Source organism: Cetorhinus maximus, chromosome 13 (assembly GCF_964194155.1).
Source record: "Cetorhinus maximus chromosome 13, sCetMax3.hap1.1, whole genome shotgun sequence".
NCBI classification, from domain to species: domain Eukaryota; kingdom Metazoa; phylum Chordata; class Chondrichthyes; order Lamniformes; family Cetorhinidae; genus Cetorhinus; species Cetorhinus maximus.
The window spans coordinates 92,666,100-92,679,018 of record NC_135891.1 but is presented as its reverse complement, the minus strand read 5'-3'; the positions used below and the strand labels follow the sequence as shown (position 1 = coordinate 92,679,018).

General features: G+C 45.7%; 1 protein-coding gene across 2 annotated transcripts in view; it reads left to right on the top strand.

The window, feature by feature from the left end:
• The window catches only part of fbn3 (fibrillin 3), a 225,098-nt gene that overhangs the window by 194,061 nt on the left and 18,118 nt on the right, over positions 1–12,919 (top strand). For both annotated transcript variants that reach the window (XM_078555790.1, XM_078555789.1), the window contains 3 exons: positions 1,995–2,201; positions 3,187–3,312; positions 8,957–9,079. In XM_078555790.1, the coding sequence (XP_078411916.1) occupies positions 1,995–2,201; positions 3,187–3,312; positions 8,957–9,079 (456 nt within the window). The remainder of the gene's footprint in view (positions 1–1,994; positions 2,202–3,186; positions 3,313–8,956; positions 9,080–12,919) is intronic.

Below are 12,919 nucleotides of genomic sequence, written 5' to 3'. Positions count from 1 at the left end.
TCTTGCCAGCTAACGTGAAATTAGATTGTCTCAAAATTGTCAGAAGTAACAAGAGAGGTGAGGGATGACAAGGTCAATTATTAAACAGTGAGCAGATTGGCTGAGACACTGAGCAGTGGTTCCACATTAATTGGAGATGCCCAGTTAATGTGGATTTTGCTGGCTTATTCTGTTTGTTGGCATTGCCAAAGTCAAATGTTTAAGCAGCAACACCAAACCTGACCAATTACCACTTCAGAGTGTAACATACATCACCAGAACCTTAATTCTTTTGTAGTCGCTTATAGACACAGATTATGCCATCCAGCTAATGGGTGATGTAGTTAAATATTGAGGATGGGATTTAGTTCTGGATTGAACAGGATGGGGTTTACTGTGGGTGTGTTTTGGGGGGTTGGGGTTTACTATGGGTGTGTTTTGGGGGGTTGGGGTTTACTGTGGGTGTGTTTTGGGGGTTGGGGTTTACCGGGGGTGTGTATTGGGAGGCTGGGGGTTTCTGTGGGTATTTTGGGGTTGGGGGTTTCTGTGGGTGTCTTTTGGGGGGTGAGGTTTACTTTGGGTGTGTTTTGGGGGTTGGGGTTTACTGTGGGTGTGTATTGGGAGGTTGGGGGTTTCTGTGGGTATTTTGGGGTTGGGGGTTTCTTTGGGAGTGTTTTGGGGGGTGGGGTTTACTTTGGGTGTGTTTTGGGGGTGGTGTTTACTGTGGGTGTGTTTTGTGGGGATGGGGTTTACTGTGGGTGTGTATTGGGAGGCTGGGGGTTTCTGTGGGTATTTTGGGGTTGGGGCTTTCTGTGGGTATTTTGGGGTTGGGGCTTTCTGTGGGTATTTTGGGGTTGGGGCTTTCTGTGGGTATTTTGGGGTTGGGGCTTTCTGTGGGTGTGTTTTGGGGTTGGGGTTTTCTGTGGGTATGTGCACACCTGCACCACATCTATGTCAGATGTTTAATAACATATGAAGAATTATTAGGTGAAAGGGCTAATTTAACCTTTAATTTGCAATATGCACTGATTATGCATCAAACTCCAGAAAATTGGACCCTGGCTAAAAATATGGGGGACAATTTTTCCCTCATCGGGCGGGCTCAGCATGGGCGGTCGGGAAGCCGGCTGCTGCTCACGATCGGGGCCGGACCACGATTTCATGCTGACGGGCCAATTAAGGCCCGCCCAGTGTGAAATGCGAGGGGCAGCGCTCAGTGCTGCTTGTGTGGGGGGGGCAGGGAGAAGGGTGAGCGTGAACTTCGCGCATGCACACAGGTGCAGGCTTGAAAATCTCCCTGAGGTACAGAACTGCCTCAGGGAGATGAACATTTTTCAAATTAAAAAAGAAAGCCTTCTAAAATGTTTTGAAACACACCCCCTCATGTGACTCTACGCCAACTGTACGGTTGGACGGGCAGTGAAAAATTTCTTTTAATAACATTTTTAATGGCCTTAATAGACCTTTTAATTGTCAGCGGGCGCATTGCCGACTCCGCCGCACCACAACCGAAACATCGCACAGGTGCATGATGACGTCAGGACGCTCGCCTGACTTCACCGTGTGTCATTTTACGCTTGGTCAGGTCAGGCACATGCCCGTTCCCCCGAGCTAAAATTTCTCCCCATAGATGTTGATCTTTCTTTTTCCCTAAGTCCATCCCCACCTCTTCTGTAGCTGTTGACTCTTACTGGGTGCTGATTTTTGACGGTTACAGTTCCTTGACTGCTGACCCTTGCTTAGGCATTTATAACTCAGTCTCACACTGAGCAGTGCAGCCCCGCTCTGTATAACTCAGTCCCAAGCCAGACGGTGCATTTGGACAGAGTCACAGAAATTTCGTGGAGTTTTAAAAGTTAGAATATCAGGGAACATAAGAAATGAAATAAAATGACCATTTTTTACAGATGTAACAATTTTTCATATATGAAATGATGCCCACTTTAAACTGTGTTTCCTGTCTCACTGTCTGTGGATGGCCTCTCTAATCCTACTTTTATCTTCTTTTATCCCAGATAATCGTCAGGGGTTCTGTTTCATCGAAGTCTTGCAGACCATGTGCCAGATGTCATCCACTAACCGTAACCTTGTCACTAAGTCTGAGTGTTGCTGCAATGGAGGCAGAGGATGGGGCAACCAGTGTGAACTGTGCCCACTGCCTGGTACTGCCCGCTATAAAAAAATGTGCCCCCATGGACCTGGATACGCCACAGATGGTAGAGGTAAGGCAGATCTATACAGGTCCTCTCAGTCATTTGTAAGTGGACTCTGCATGAGCAATTTTCCAACTTTTCACTGGCTGAGAGCTCGGCCCATCTTGACTTGTTACTTGGCGTGCATGGATTCTGGTTAATGGTTGGAAAACCATGTGCTGGAATTTCCAAACTATATTTTTAATGGGCAAGAGTCCTGTCAGATGCACAGGGTGGGAAAATGACCTCCTCTGAGTATCAGTTGTGTCAGTGAACTCCAATCTGTTTAATGGCAACAAAGTGCCCCATCAGCCACCTCATCACTCTCACTGGGTTGTGTTTACACTCATTCAGTTTGAATGCTTCATTTGTCAAAGCTTTTGTTTAAGCCCATCATTGTTGGCACTATCCCAAGAGATGCCAAGCTTTTGAAAAGGTACCGCAGAGCCTTGAGTTGACATTCCGAGCTATATCAGTTCCAGTCCCTGTGAGGGATAGTACTTGCTGGCGTGCATTTCAATGCGATGACAGTACCCACCGTATGTACAGCTGCACAGTGTGAAGACTGACTGCATTCCATTAACTTGTCAGTAGAACAGATCTGGCTGACACACTTTTGGTACAGCTGGAGGACACCAGTTCTGGTATTGGTGCAACAGAGTATGACAAATGTTTATTTGGGGAGGAAGATGAGCCAGTAGAGCCATGGATCAGTATCAGTGGTGAAGTCACAGAGCAGCAATGCAATGATGTATTTCAAGGGATTTGCCTTTGTGGCAAATGAAGGTGATGCTCTGTTAAAATCTAGTCCACGTTAAAGATTCACGTAAAACCCGTTTGAAAGTTGCACCCCAATGGAACTCCAGCCAATCTTGTTCTCCTTTTGGAGCCTATTGTAATTCAAGAGCACCGAGTCTCTGGATTTACTGGATTAGAAGTACGAAACTAATTGAATGTCAGCCTTGCTGTTTATATTGTTTACATATTGTTACAGATATTATATCATATGTTACAGATATCGATGAGTGTAGAGTGATACCTAACTTGTGTAAGAATGGGCAGTGCGTCAACACCATGGGCTCCTTCCGCTGTTTCTGTAATATTGGATACACCACTGACTTAACAGCAACCTCCTGTGTTGGTAAGAACCCTTCGTGACACCATTTCCTGATAAGTGATGCACATCAACCTTGCAGGCAAACTTCTTGTACACACATCAGCGTATTTCTTGTTCAAGGAAAAGTACATTCTGTTTTTGTATTGAGAAATCCAAGTGACAGCTCAAGACCCAAAATGCTGGACATCGCTAATGTTGGAAAGAGTAGGAGAGAAGTCAAAGTAAGTCAGGAAGCACAGATCAGGTGGCCCAAGCTTGCGTTTTAAAAGCCTGCAGACTCTGGCAGGGAGGGAAGGCTGAGGGAGGTGAGCCATTGTACAGTTTTCGAATCCAAGAAAAGAATGGGTTAGGGTTTGGGAGTATGATGATTTGAACACAATGAGGATGAAGGGAAGAGGAAGAGTGTAATTACATTTATTTTTAAACTGTTCGTGGGATGTGGACATCGCTGGCTAGGCCAGCATTTATTGCCCATCCCTAATTGCCCTTGAGAAGGTGATGGTGAACAGCCTTCTTGAACCACTGCAATCCATGTGGTGTAGGAACATCCATAGTGTTGTTAGGATGGGACATTTGGAGCTTAGGAAGAACAAGAGAGGGAACTTCTAAGAAAGACTGACCATTGTAGTATTAATAAAATAGAGAGAGACAAGGCAAGCTGTGTTAGAGAACAAGAGGTGAGAAAGGGATCACCTCTCATACAAAAAACTTTTACTTGTGTCCTCTTGAGGCACTTGGAAGAGCCTCAGTGTTTCTCTAGATGTGGACAGCATGCAAAAATTGGGTGGAATCTTACGTTTATAGAGAATTAACAGTTGTTGCGGAAGCTGTAGAGACTTTGGTTGAGGAAGGGATACCAAGACTAAATCTTAATGGAAACCAACATGTCGAGTTCCAAAGATGGCCATTACAGACAACTGGCTGCAGGATGACAAGGATTGGGTCCTGAATGTTAAGGGGCATATCACATTCAAAAAGTATAGGAAGGTAGGTAAAGGAGGATGAGGAGCACAATTAATCAAAGATTTTACATCCAGTTTAAAGGGAGAAGAGTGGGTCTAAGACTAGTATTTTAAACTTAAATGAGGACAACTATGTGGGCCTGAAAGCTGAGCTAGCTGAAGTGAACTGGGATACTAGGGTACGGGATAGATCAATAGAGAAGCAGTGGCAGACATTTAAGGGAATATTTCAGAATACTCAGAATAAGTATATTCCTACTATAAGGAAAAATTCTAAAGGGAGGACCCACCATCCAAGAAGTTGGGGAAAGCATCAAACTTAAGAAAAAAGTATGTAGCTACACAAAGATGAGTGGCAGGTCAGATGATTGGTCAGAATATAAAGAACGACAGAGAATGACTAAAATCAGGAGAAAGAAATTTGAGTACGAGGGGGAGCTAGCTAGAAATATAAAAACAGAGAACAAGAGTTTCTACAGGTATTTAAACAAGAAAAGAGTAGATAAAATGAGTGTTGGTCCCCTGGAGAGTGGGAATGGGGAGTTAATTGTAGATAATAAGGAAATGGCAGATGAAATGAACAAATATTTTGCTTCTGTCTCCACTATAGAAGATATAGGGCAGGATTTTTTTAGTTGGCGTGCGAGGGCGGGCCTGACACATGACGCGTAAAATGACGCACGATGATGTCGGGCATGCGTCCCGACATCATCCCGCTGAGCTGTGATGTTTCGTTTGGTGGGAGCACACCAGAGTCAGCTGCATGCCCGCCGATATGTAAATGGCCTATTAAGGCCATTAAGGAACTAATTAAGGTAATTGTAAACACTGCCCGTCCAATCTTAAGGTTGGCGGGCAGGCGAAAAAGCCAAGCGGCCTTCGCGTTTTTAGGAAAACCCATCCATGAGCGGGATGAGGTTTCCTAAAGCTTTTATTAAATAAATTTTAAAATTTCATAAATATGAAAACATATATGAGGGGACATGTTTAAATAAAATTTTAAACCTTTTATTTAATAATTTCATAAGCCCTTCAATCTCCCTGAGGCAGATCCGTTACTCAGGGAGATTGAAGCGCTCTTTCACACGCATGCATGAAAGAGCGCTGGCCCCGACTCACCCTCCTCCCCCTGCCCACACAGGTAGTGCTGCTACCAGTCGCATCTTATGTTGGGCAGGCCTTAATTGGCCCGCCCACATAAAGTGGCGGCGCAGAGCCGATCGCGGGCAGCGATCAGCTCCGCAACCGCTCCCGCCGAGCCCGCCTGCTGCCAGAAAAATTCAGGCCATAAAAAACATTCCAGTAATAGCTATAAATCAGGAGGTGGAGGGTTGAGAGGAACTTGGTGAAATTACAATCACTAGGGAAGCAGTACTGAGCAAACTGATGGAGCTGCAGGGCTGACATGTCTCTGGGTCCAGACGGACGTCAGCCTAGGGTCTTAGAAGAGGTGGCTAATAAGGTAGTAGATGCATTGGTGTTAATTTTCCAAAATTCCCTAGATTCTGGAAAGGTTCCATCAGACTGGAAAGTAGCAAATATAACCTCTCTATTCAAGGAGAGAAACAGAAAACAGGAAACTATAGGCCAGTTAGCTTGACGTCTGTCATGGGGAAGGTGTCCGAGTGGATCATTAAAGAGGTTATAGCTGGGTGCTTAGAAAAACACAAGATAATCGGTAAAAGACAACATGGTTTCATGAAAGGGAAATCACGTTAACCAATTTATTAGAGTTTTTTGAAGGAGTAACATGCACTGTTGATAAAAGGGAGCCTCTAGACGTACTATACTTGGATTTCCAGAAAGCATTTGATAAGGTGCCACATCAAAGGTTATGGTGGAAATAAAAGCTCATGGTATAGCGGGGTAACGTATTAGCCTGGATAAACGATTGGCTGGCTGACAGAAAACAGAAAGTACGCATAAATGGGTCTTTGCCTGATTGGCAGGATGTGACAAGTGGTGTCCCACACAGGTCTGTACTGCGGCCTTAACTTTTTACAACTTACATCAATGACTTGGATGAGGGGAGTGAAGGCATGGTAGTTAAATTAGCAGACAACAAACAATAGCTAGGAAAGTATGTTGTGAAGAAGACATAAGGAGTTTGCAGGTGGATAGGCTGAGTGAGTGGGCAAAAATCTGGCAGATGGAGTATAATGTGGGAAAATGTGAAGTTGTTCACTTTGGCAGGAAGAATAAAAAAGCAGCATATTACTTAAATGGAAAACAACTGTAGAATTCCAAGGTGCAGAGGGATCTAGGTGTTCTCATGCATGAGTCACAAAAGTTTAGTATGCAAGTACAGCATGTAATCAAGAATGCTAATGGAATGCTATCCTTTATTACAAGAGGAATTGAACATAAAAGTAAGGATGTTATGCCCTTTTATACAGGGCATTGGTGAGACTGTCTCTCGAATAGTGTGTGCAGTTATGGTCTCCATATTTAAGGAAGGATGCAAATGAGCTGGGGGCGGGTCAGAGGAGGTTTACTAGATTGATACCTGGAGTGAGCAGGTTGTCTTATGAAGAAAGGTTGGATAGGCTGGGCTTGTGTTTAAGAAGAGTGAGGGATAACATGATTGAAGTATATAAGAACCTGAATGGTCTTGACAAAGTGGACGTAGAAAGGATGTTTCCTCTTGTGAGTGAGTCCAGAACTATGGGGCACTGTTTTAAAATTAGGGGTTGCCCTTATAGGACAGGGATGAGGAGAAATTTTTTCTCTGAGGGCTGTGCAACTTCGGAACTCTCTGCCTCAGAAGGCAGTGGAAGCGGGGTCACTGAATGTTTTTAAGGCAGAGGTATAAATTCTTGTTAGGCAAAGGAATCAAAGGTTATCAGGGGTAGAGGTGGAACTCAAACAGATCAGCTCGGATCTTATTGAATGGCAGAGCAGGCTCAAGGGGCTGAATAACCTACTTCTGCTCCTATTTCGTATGTTCGTAAGTCACATTGGACTCGAAACATGCACCTGAACTTTTCAGGCAGTGGGCGGGCTCGGCAGGAGCAGGCAGGGGTGGTCGCGGAGCTGATCACCACCCGCAATCAGCTCTGCACTGCCAATTAAGGCCCGCCCAGCGTAATACACAAGCTGTAGCGCTCAGCGCTACCTGTGTGGGCAGTAGGAGGAGGGAGGGTCGGGGCCAGCGCTCTTTCGCACTCGCCTCAGGGAAATTGAATCAATGTTGAAATAATTGAATAAATGGTTTAAAAATTTATTTAGACATGTCCCCTCATGTGACTGTGTCACATGAGATGGGACATGTTTTTATATTTAGGTAAATTTTTTTATTTATTGAATAAAAGCTTTAGGAAACCTCATCCCGCTCGTGGATGAGGTTTGCTAAAAAACATGAAGACCGCTCGGCCTTTTCGCCTGCTGCCAACCTTAAGGTTGGACGGGCATCATTAACAATTAGATCAGTTACTTTCTTAATGGCCTTAATAGGCCGTTTACATATCGGCAGGCACGCAGCTGACTCCGGCGTGCACCCGCTGAACGAAATATCGCGGTACTGCGCAATGACGTCGGGACACACGCCCAATGTCGTTGCGCGTCATTTTACGCGTCGGCGTGTCGGGCCCGTCCCCACATGCTGACTGAAAAATTCTGCCCATTAACTTTGTTTCTCTCTCCACAGACGCTGCCAGACCTGCTGAGTTTTTCCAGCGCTTTTTGGTTTTATGGGCAGAATCTCGCTCTTGTTGAGTGGGCTCAACGGGGGTGGTCGGGAAGCACCGCTGCCCGCGATCGAAGCCGGAAGGCACTTTCACGCTGGTGGACCAATTAAGGCCTGCCTACCCTGAAATGCGAGCGACAGCACTTGGCGCTGCCTGTATGGATGGGGGGTGGGGGGGAGGGGGGAGTGCAAGCAGGGCGAGTGCGACCTTCGCGCATGCCTCAGGGGGTGAAGCATTTTCAAAAAAAAATAAAGAAATAAATAATGTAGTAAAACATGTCCCCTCGTGTGACTCTGTCACATGAACAGGAACATGTTATGAATTCAGTTTTTAATTAATTTTATTTTTATTTGCTTTAGGAAACCTCATTCCGCCTGTGGATGAGGCTTCCTAAAAAGTGCAAAGGCCACTTGGCCTTTTCGCCTGCCCGCCAACCGTAAGCAGGAAATTTAATTTAATAACCTTGTTAATGGCCTTTTAATTGTTGGCTGGCACGCTGCCGACTCTGGCGCACGCCCGCCGAACGAAACATTGTGCGACTGCAAGCTGGCATCGGAATGCTCGCCCAACGTCAACGCGCATCATTTTATGCTCAAGCGGGTTGGACGCCCGCCATGCTAAAAATTTTGCCAAGTCAATTGTTTTCAGTAAGACTAAGGTTGGGTGATTGAACACAAGCCAAAATGATGATTACTAAGCAGGAAGCCTCATTATGTCAAGGCAGTAACATCAGAACTTATACTATTTGGTAATCCCAGTGAAAAATGTGTGAATAAAGAATTGATTGAATTGTTATTCAGTGCTCCTCTGTACACCATTGCTCTTGCTATGCACATAGACTTTCAGAGAGTGGGGACAGGGTTTACAATGACTATCAGGAACAAAGCATTCAGTGCTCGTCTGGGACTGTGCACACTAAGAATGATCCTCATATTCATGGTGATTCTGGCAGGCCTGGGTACATGGGACCACCAAGAGTAACTCAGCATTAATACTTTATTTCTCTTCGCTTCCTCACAGATCTCGATGAGTGTGCGCAGTCACCCAAACCGTGCAACTTTATCTGCAAGAACACTGAAGGCAGCTACCAGTGCTCATGTCCACGAGGCTACATCCTGCAGGAAGATGGCAAGACATGTAGAGGTAGGGGGCTGAGGTGCTGCAAGTCATATACATTCTGCTTACTGGGATAGCCCCAAAATACCTACATGTGTCAGCTGTTGCTCAATGGATAGCACTTTTTGCCACTGAGTCAGAAAGTTATGGGTTCCAGTCCCACGCTGGAGATGTGGGTCTCTGAAAATCTAGGCTGACAATCACAGTGTAGTAATGAGGAAGTACTACACTGTCAGAGGTGCCATCTTTTAGATGAAGCGTTAAACTAAGGCAATGTCTGCCCTCCCGTGTGACGTAAAAGATCTCATGGTGTTATTTTGAAGAAGAACAGAGAAGTTTTTCACTTTATTCTTTCATGGGATGCAGGCATCACTGGCAGGGTGAGCATTTGTGACCCATCCCAATTGTCCTTGTACTCAGTGGCTTGCTAGGCCAATTCAGAGGGCAGCTAAGAGTCAACCATATTGCTTTGGGTCTGGAGTCACATTTAGGGCACCCAGATGGCAGATTTTCTTCTCTAAAGGGGTGGTTTATAGCGACAATCGATGATAGTTTCATGATCGTCATTACTAAGACTAGCTTTATATTCCAGATTTATTAATTGAATTTAAATTCCACCAATTGCTATAATGAGATTTGAATCCATTTCCCCAGAGTGTTAGCCTGGGCCAATGGTTTCTATGAGATCCCCCCTCATTCTTCTGAACTCCAGCGAATATAATCCTAATCAACTCAATCTCTCCTCATATGTCAGTCCCACCATCCCAGGAATCAGCCTGGTAAACCTTCACTGCTCTCCCTCTATAGCAAGAACATCCTTCCTCAGATAAGGAGACCAAAACTGCACACAATTTAAGCCTGCCAGACCACTTAGAACCTCCTCCCTTTCTATGCTAATTTCTTCAGTTATATCACAGTTCATCTGCCTGATTTCCATGCCCACGTCGTCCTTCTCATTTGCGAACACCGACACCAAGTATTCATTTAAAACCCTACCTGTGTCTTCCGGCTCCACCCACAAATTACCACTATGATCCTTAATGGGCCCTACTGTTTCCCTAGTTATCCTCTTACTCTTAATGTACTTGTAAAATAACTTTGGATTTTCCTTTATTTTACCTGCCAATGCTTTTTCATGCCTCCTTTTTGCTCTCCTAATTTCCTTTTTAAGTTCCCCCCCCACCTCTACACATTCTATACTCTTCTAGGGCTTCTGCTGTTTTGAGCCCTCGGTATCTGCCATAAGCTTCCCTTTTTCTCTTTATCCAATCCTGTATATCCCTCGACATCTAGGGCTCCCTGATTTGTTGGTCCCACCCTTTGTCTTTACCGGAATATGTTGGCCCTGTACTCTCCCTTTTTCCTTCTTGAATGAGTCCCACTGCTCTGACGCAGATTTACCTAAAAGTAGCTGTTCCCAGTCCACTTTGGCCAAATCATATCTGATCTTATTAAAATCAGCCTTCCCCCAATTTTGAACTCTGATTTCTGGCCCATCCTTGTCCTTTTCCATAACAACCTTGAATCTAACAGATTTATGATCACTATCTGCAAAATTCTCCCCCATTGATACCTCTACCACTTGCCCGGCTTCACTCCCTAAAATTAAGTCCAGGATCGCCCCCTCTCTTGTAGGACCTTCTACGTACTGGCTTAAAAAGCTCTCCTGGATGCATTTGAAGAATTCCGCTCCCTTTAAACCTATCGCACTATGACTAACCCAGTTAATATTGGGGAAGTTGAAATCCCCCACTATTACTACCCTATTATTTTTACACTTCTCTGAAATTTGCTTACATATCTGCTCTTGTATTTCTCTCTGACTGTTTGGGGGCCTTTAGTACACTCCCAGCAATGTGATTGCTCCTTTTTTGTTTTTCAGTTCTACCCATATAGCTTAATTTGAGGAGCCTTCTAAGATGTCACCCCTCCTTACTGCTGTAATTGATTCCTTGCTCAATATTGCGATACCCCCTCCTCTTTTACCTCCTTGACAGCAATGACATCATACTTTCATGTGTTAATTTGTGCCCTCACATCTGCCTTATTCATCAGACTCCTTGCATTAAAATAAATGCCATCCAACCTTGCCAAACTCCTTTGTGTCTTAACTGGCCTATAATTTCTATGCCTTCCAGACTCACTTGCTCTCTCTTCTAATCTTGGCTGTGCATCTCCCCTTGCTGAACCTCCTCTCAGGATCCTATCCCCCTGCCAAGTTAGTTTAAGCCCTCCCCAACAGCACTTGCAAACCTCCCCACAAGGATGCTGGTCCCATTTCGGTTCAGGTGCAACCCGTCCACCTTGTACAGGTCCCACCGCCCCCAGAAATGGTCCCAATGTCCCAGAAATCTAAAGCCCTCCCTCCTGCACCATCTCTCCAGCCATGCATTCATCTGGACTAACCTCCTATTTCTTTACTCACTAGCACATGGCACTGGAAGTAATCCAGAGTAATCCTACCTTTGAGGTCCTGTTTTTTAATCTGTTTCCTAGCTCCCTAAATTCTGCTTGCAGGACCTCATCCCTCTTTCTACCTATGTTGTTGGTACCAATATGTACCACGATCTCTGTCTGTTTGCCCTCGCCCTTTAGAATGCCCTGCAGCCATTCAGTGACATCCTTGACCCTGGCACCAGGGAGGCAACGTACCATCCTGGAGTCATGTCTACTGCCGCAGAAACACCTGTCTGTTCCCCTTACTATCGAGTCTCCTACCACTATTGTTCTATTATATTGGGACAGCAAGGAGCATTAGTGTTGTTGGAGGCCCCAAAGGAGACAGGAATTGTGTTGCTGCAGGTGTAGCAGACAATGAACAGATTCCTGCCCATTCCAGGGCTGCTTTCACTCCAGGGTGAAAGCCAAACCATGTAAATCCATTTGTGTTCATCTGTGATGCAGCAGTGCACTGCCTGATTAAACAAACAGGGGGAGGAAAAACAACCCCTTGGTCTCACTCTACCTGGGGCTTGCCAATTCCGTTCTGCCCAGAGAGAGCCCTTTGACCCAGCTCCATTCCAAGCCCCTCAACCCTGCTCCATCAGACCCCCTTAACCTCATTTCATTCTGTGCCCTTGGACCCCACTCTGTCCAGAGCTCCTGAGCCCTGCTCCATCCACTGCTCCTCAATGCCCCTTGAGTCCATGACCAGAATTTTACGTCGCATGGGCTGGTGGGTGCCTGACCTGTCCGGCCGTGAAATAGTGTGAGGCGATGTTGGGCGAGCATCCCGACGTCATTGCGCACTTGCGCGATATCTCGCTCGGTGGGCGCGTGGCAGTCGGAAGCACGCCCGCCGATAATTAAGCGGCAATTAAGTCTATTAAGGAGGCGATTGAAAGAGATTTTTCATGGCCCATCCACTTTTACTGTTGGCGGACGGGCCAATTGGCCGGGCGACCTTTACATCTTTGCTCAAACCTCGATCCAGGGCAGGATGAAATCTCCATGGGGAAATAAGAAAGAGATATCTGGGGACTGATTTGTAATGAGGTATGCTTGATTGTGCTGAATTGACATATTTTGCAGCGTTTTTGTTGCTTTGTTTGTTCTGTGGAGGTCTGCAGCTCCCTGAGGCAGCTGTCTCACCAACACCCACAGTGACACCAGCACCAGCCCTCCTCCCGCCCCCACCAGCAGTGCTGAGCCTTTCTCAGTGCACTTTTCATGCTAACTGGTCATTAATTGGCCAGCCAGCATGAAATCACAGTTGGGGGCCGGTCAGGGACCCTTTTCCCATCCGCTTCCGGGCCCATCGATCACGCATGCCCGACGAGTGAAAAATTCAGGCCCGTGTCTGTTTATTCCACGGTAAGCTTCTCTCTCCTCTCCAAAATCTGTAAACCCCCTAAGTTAGGGAATAAT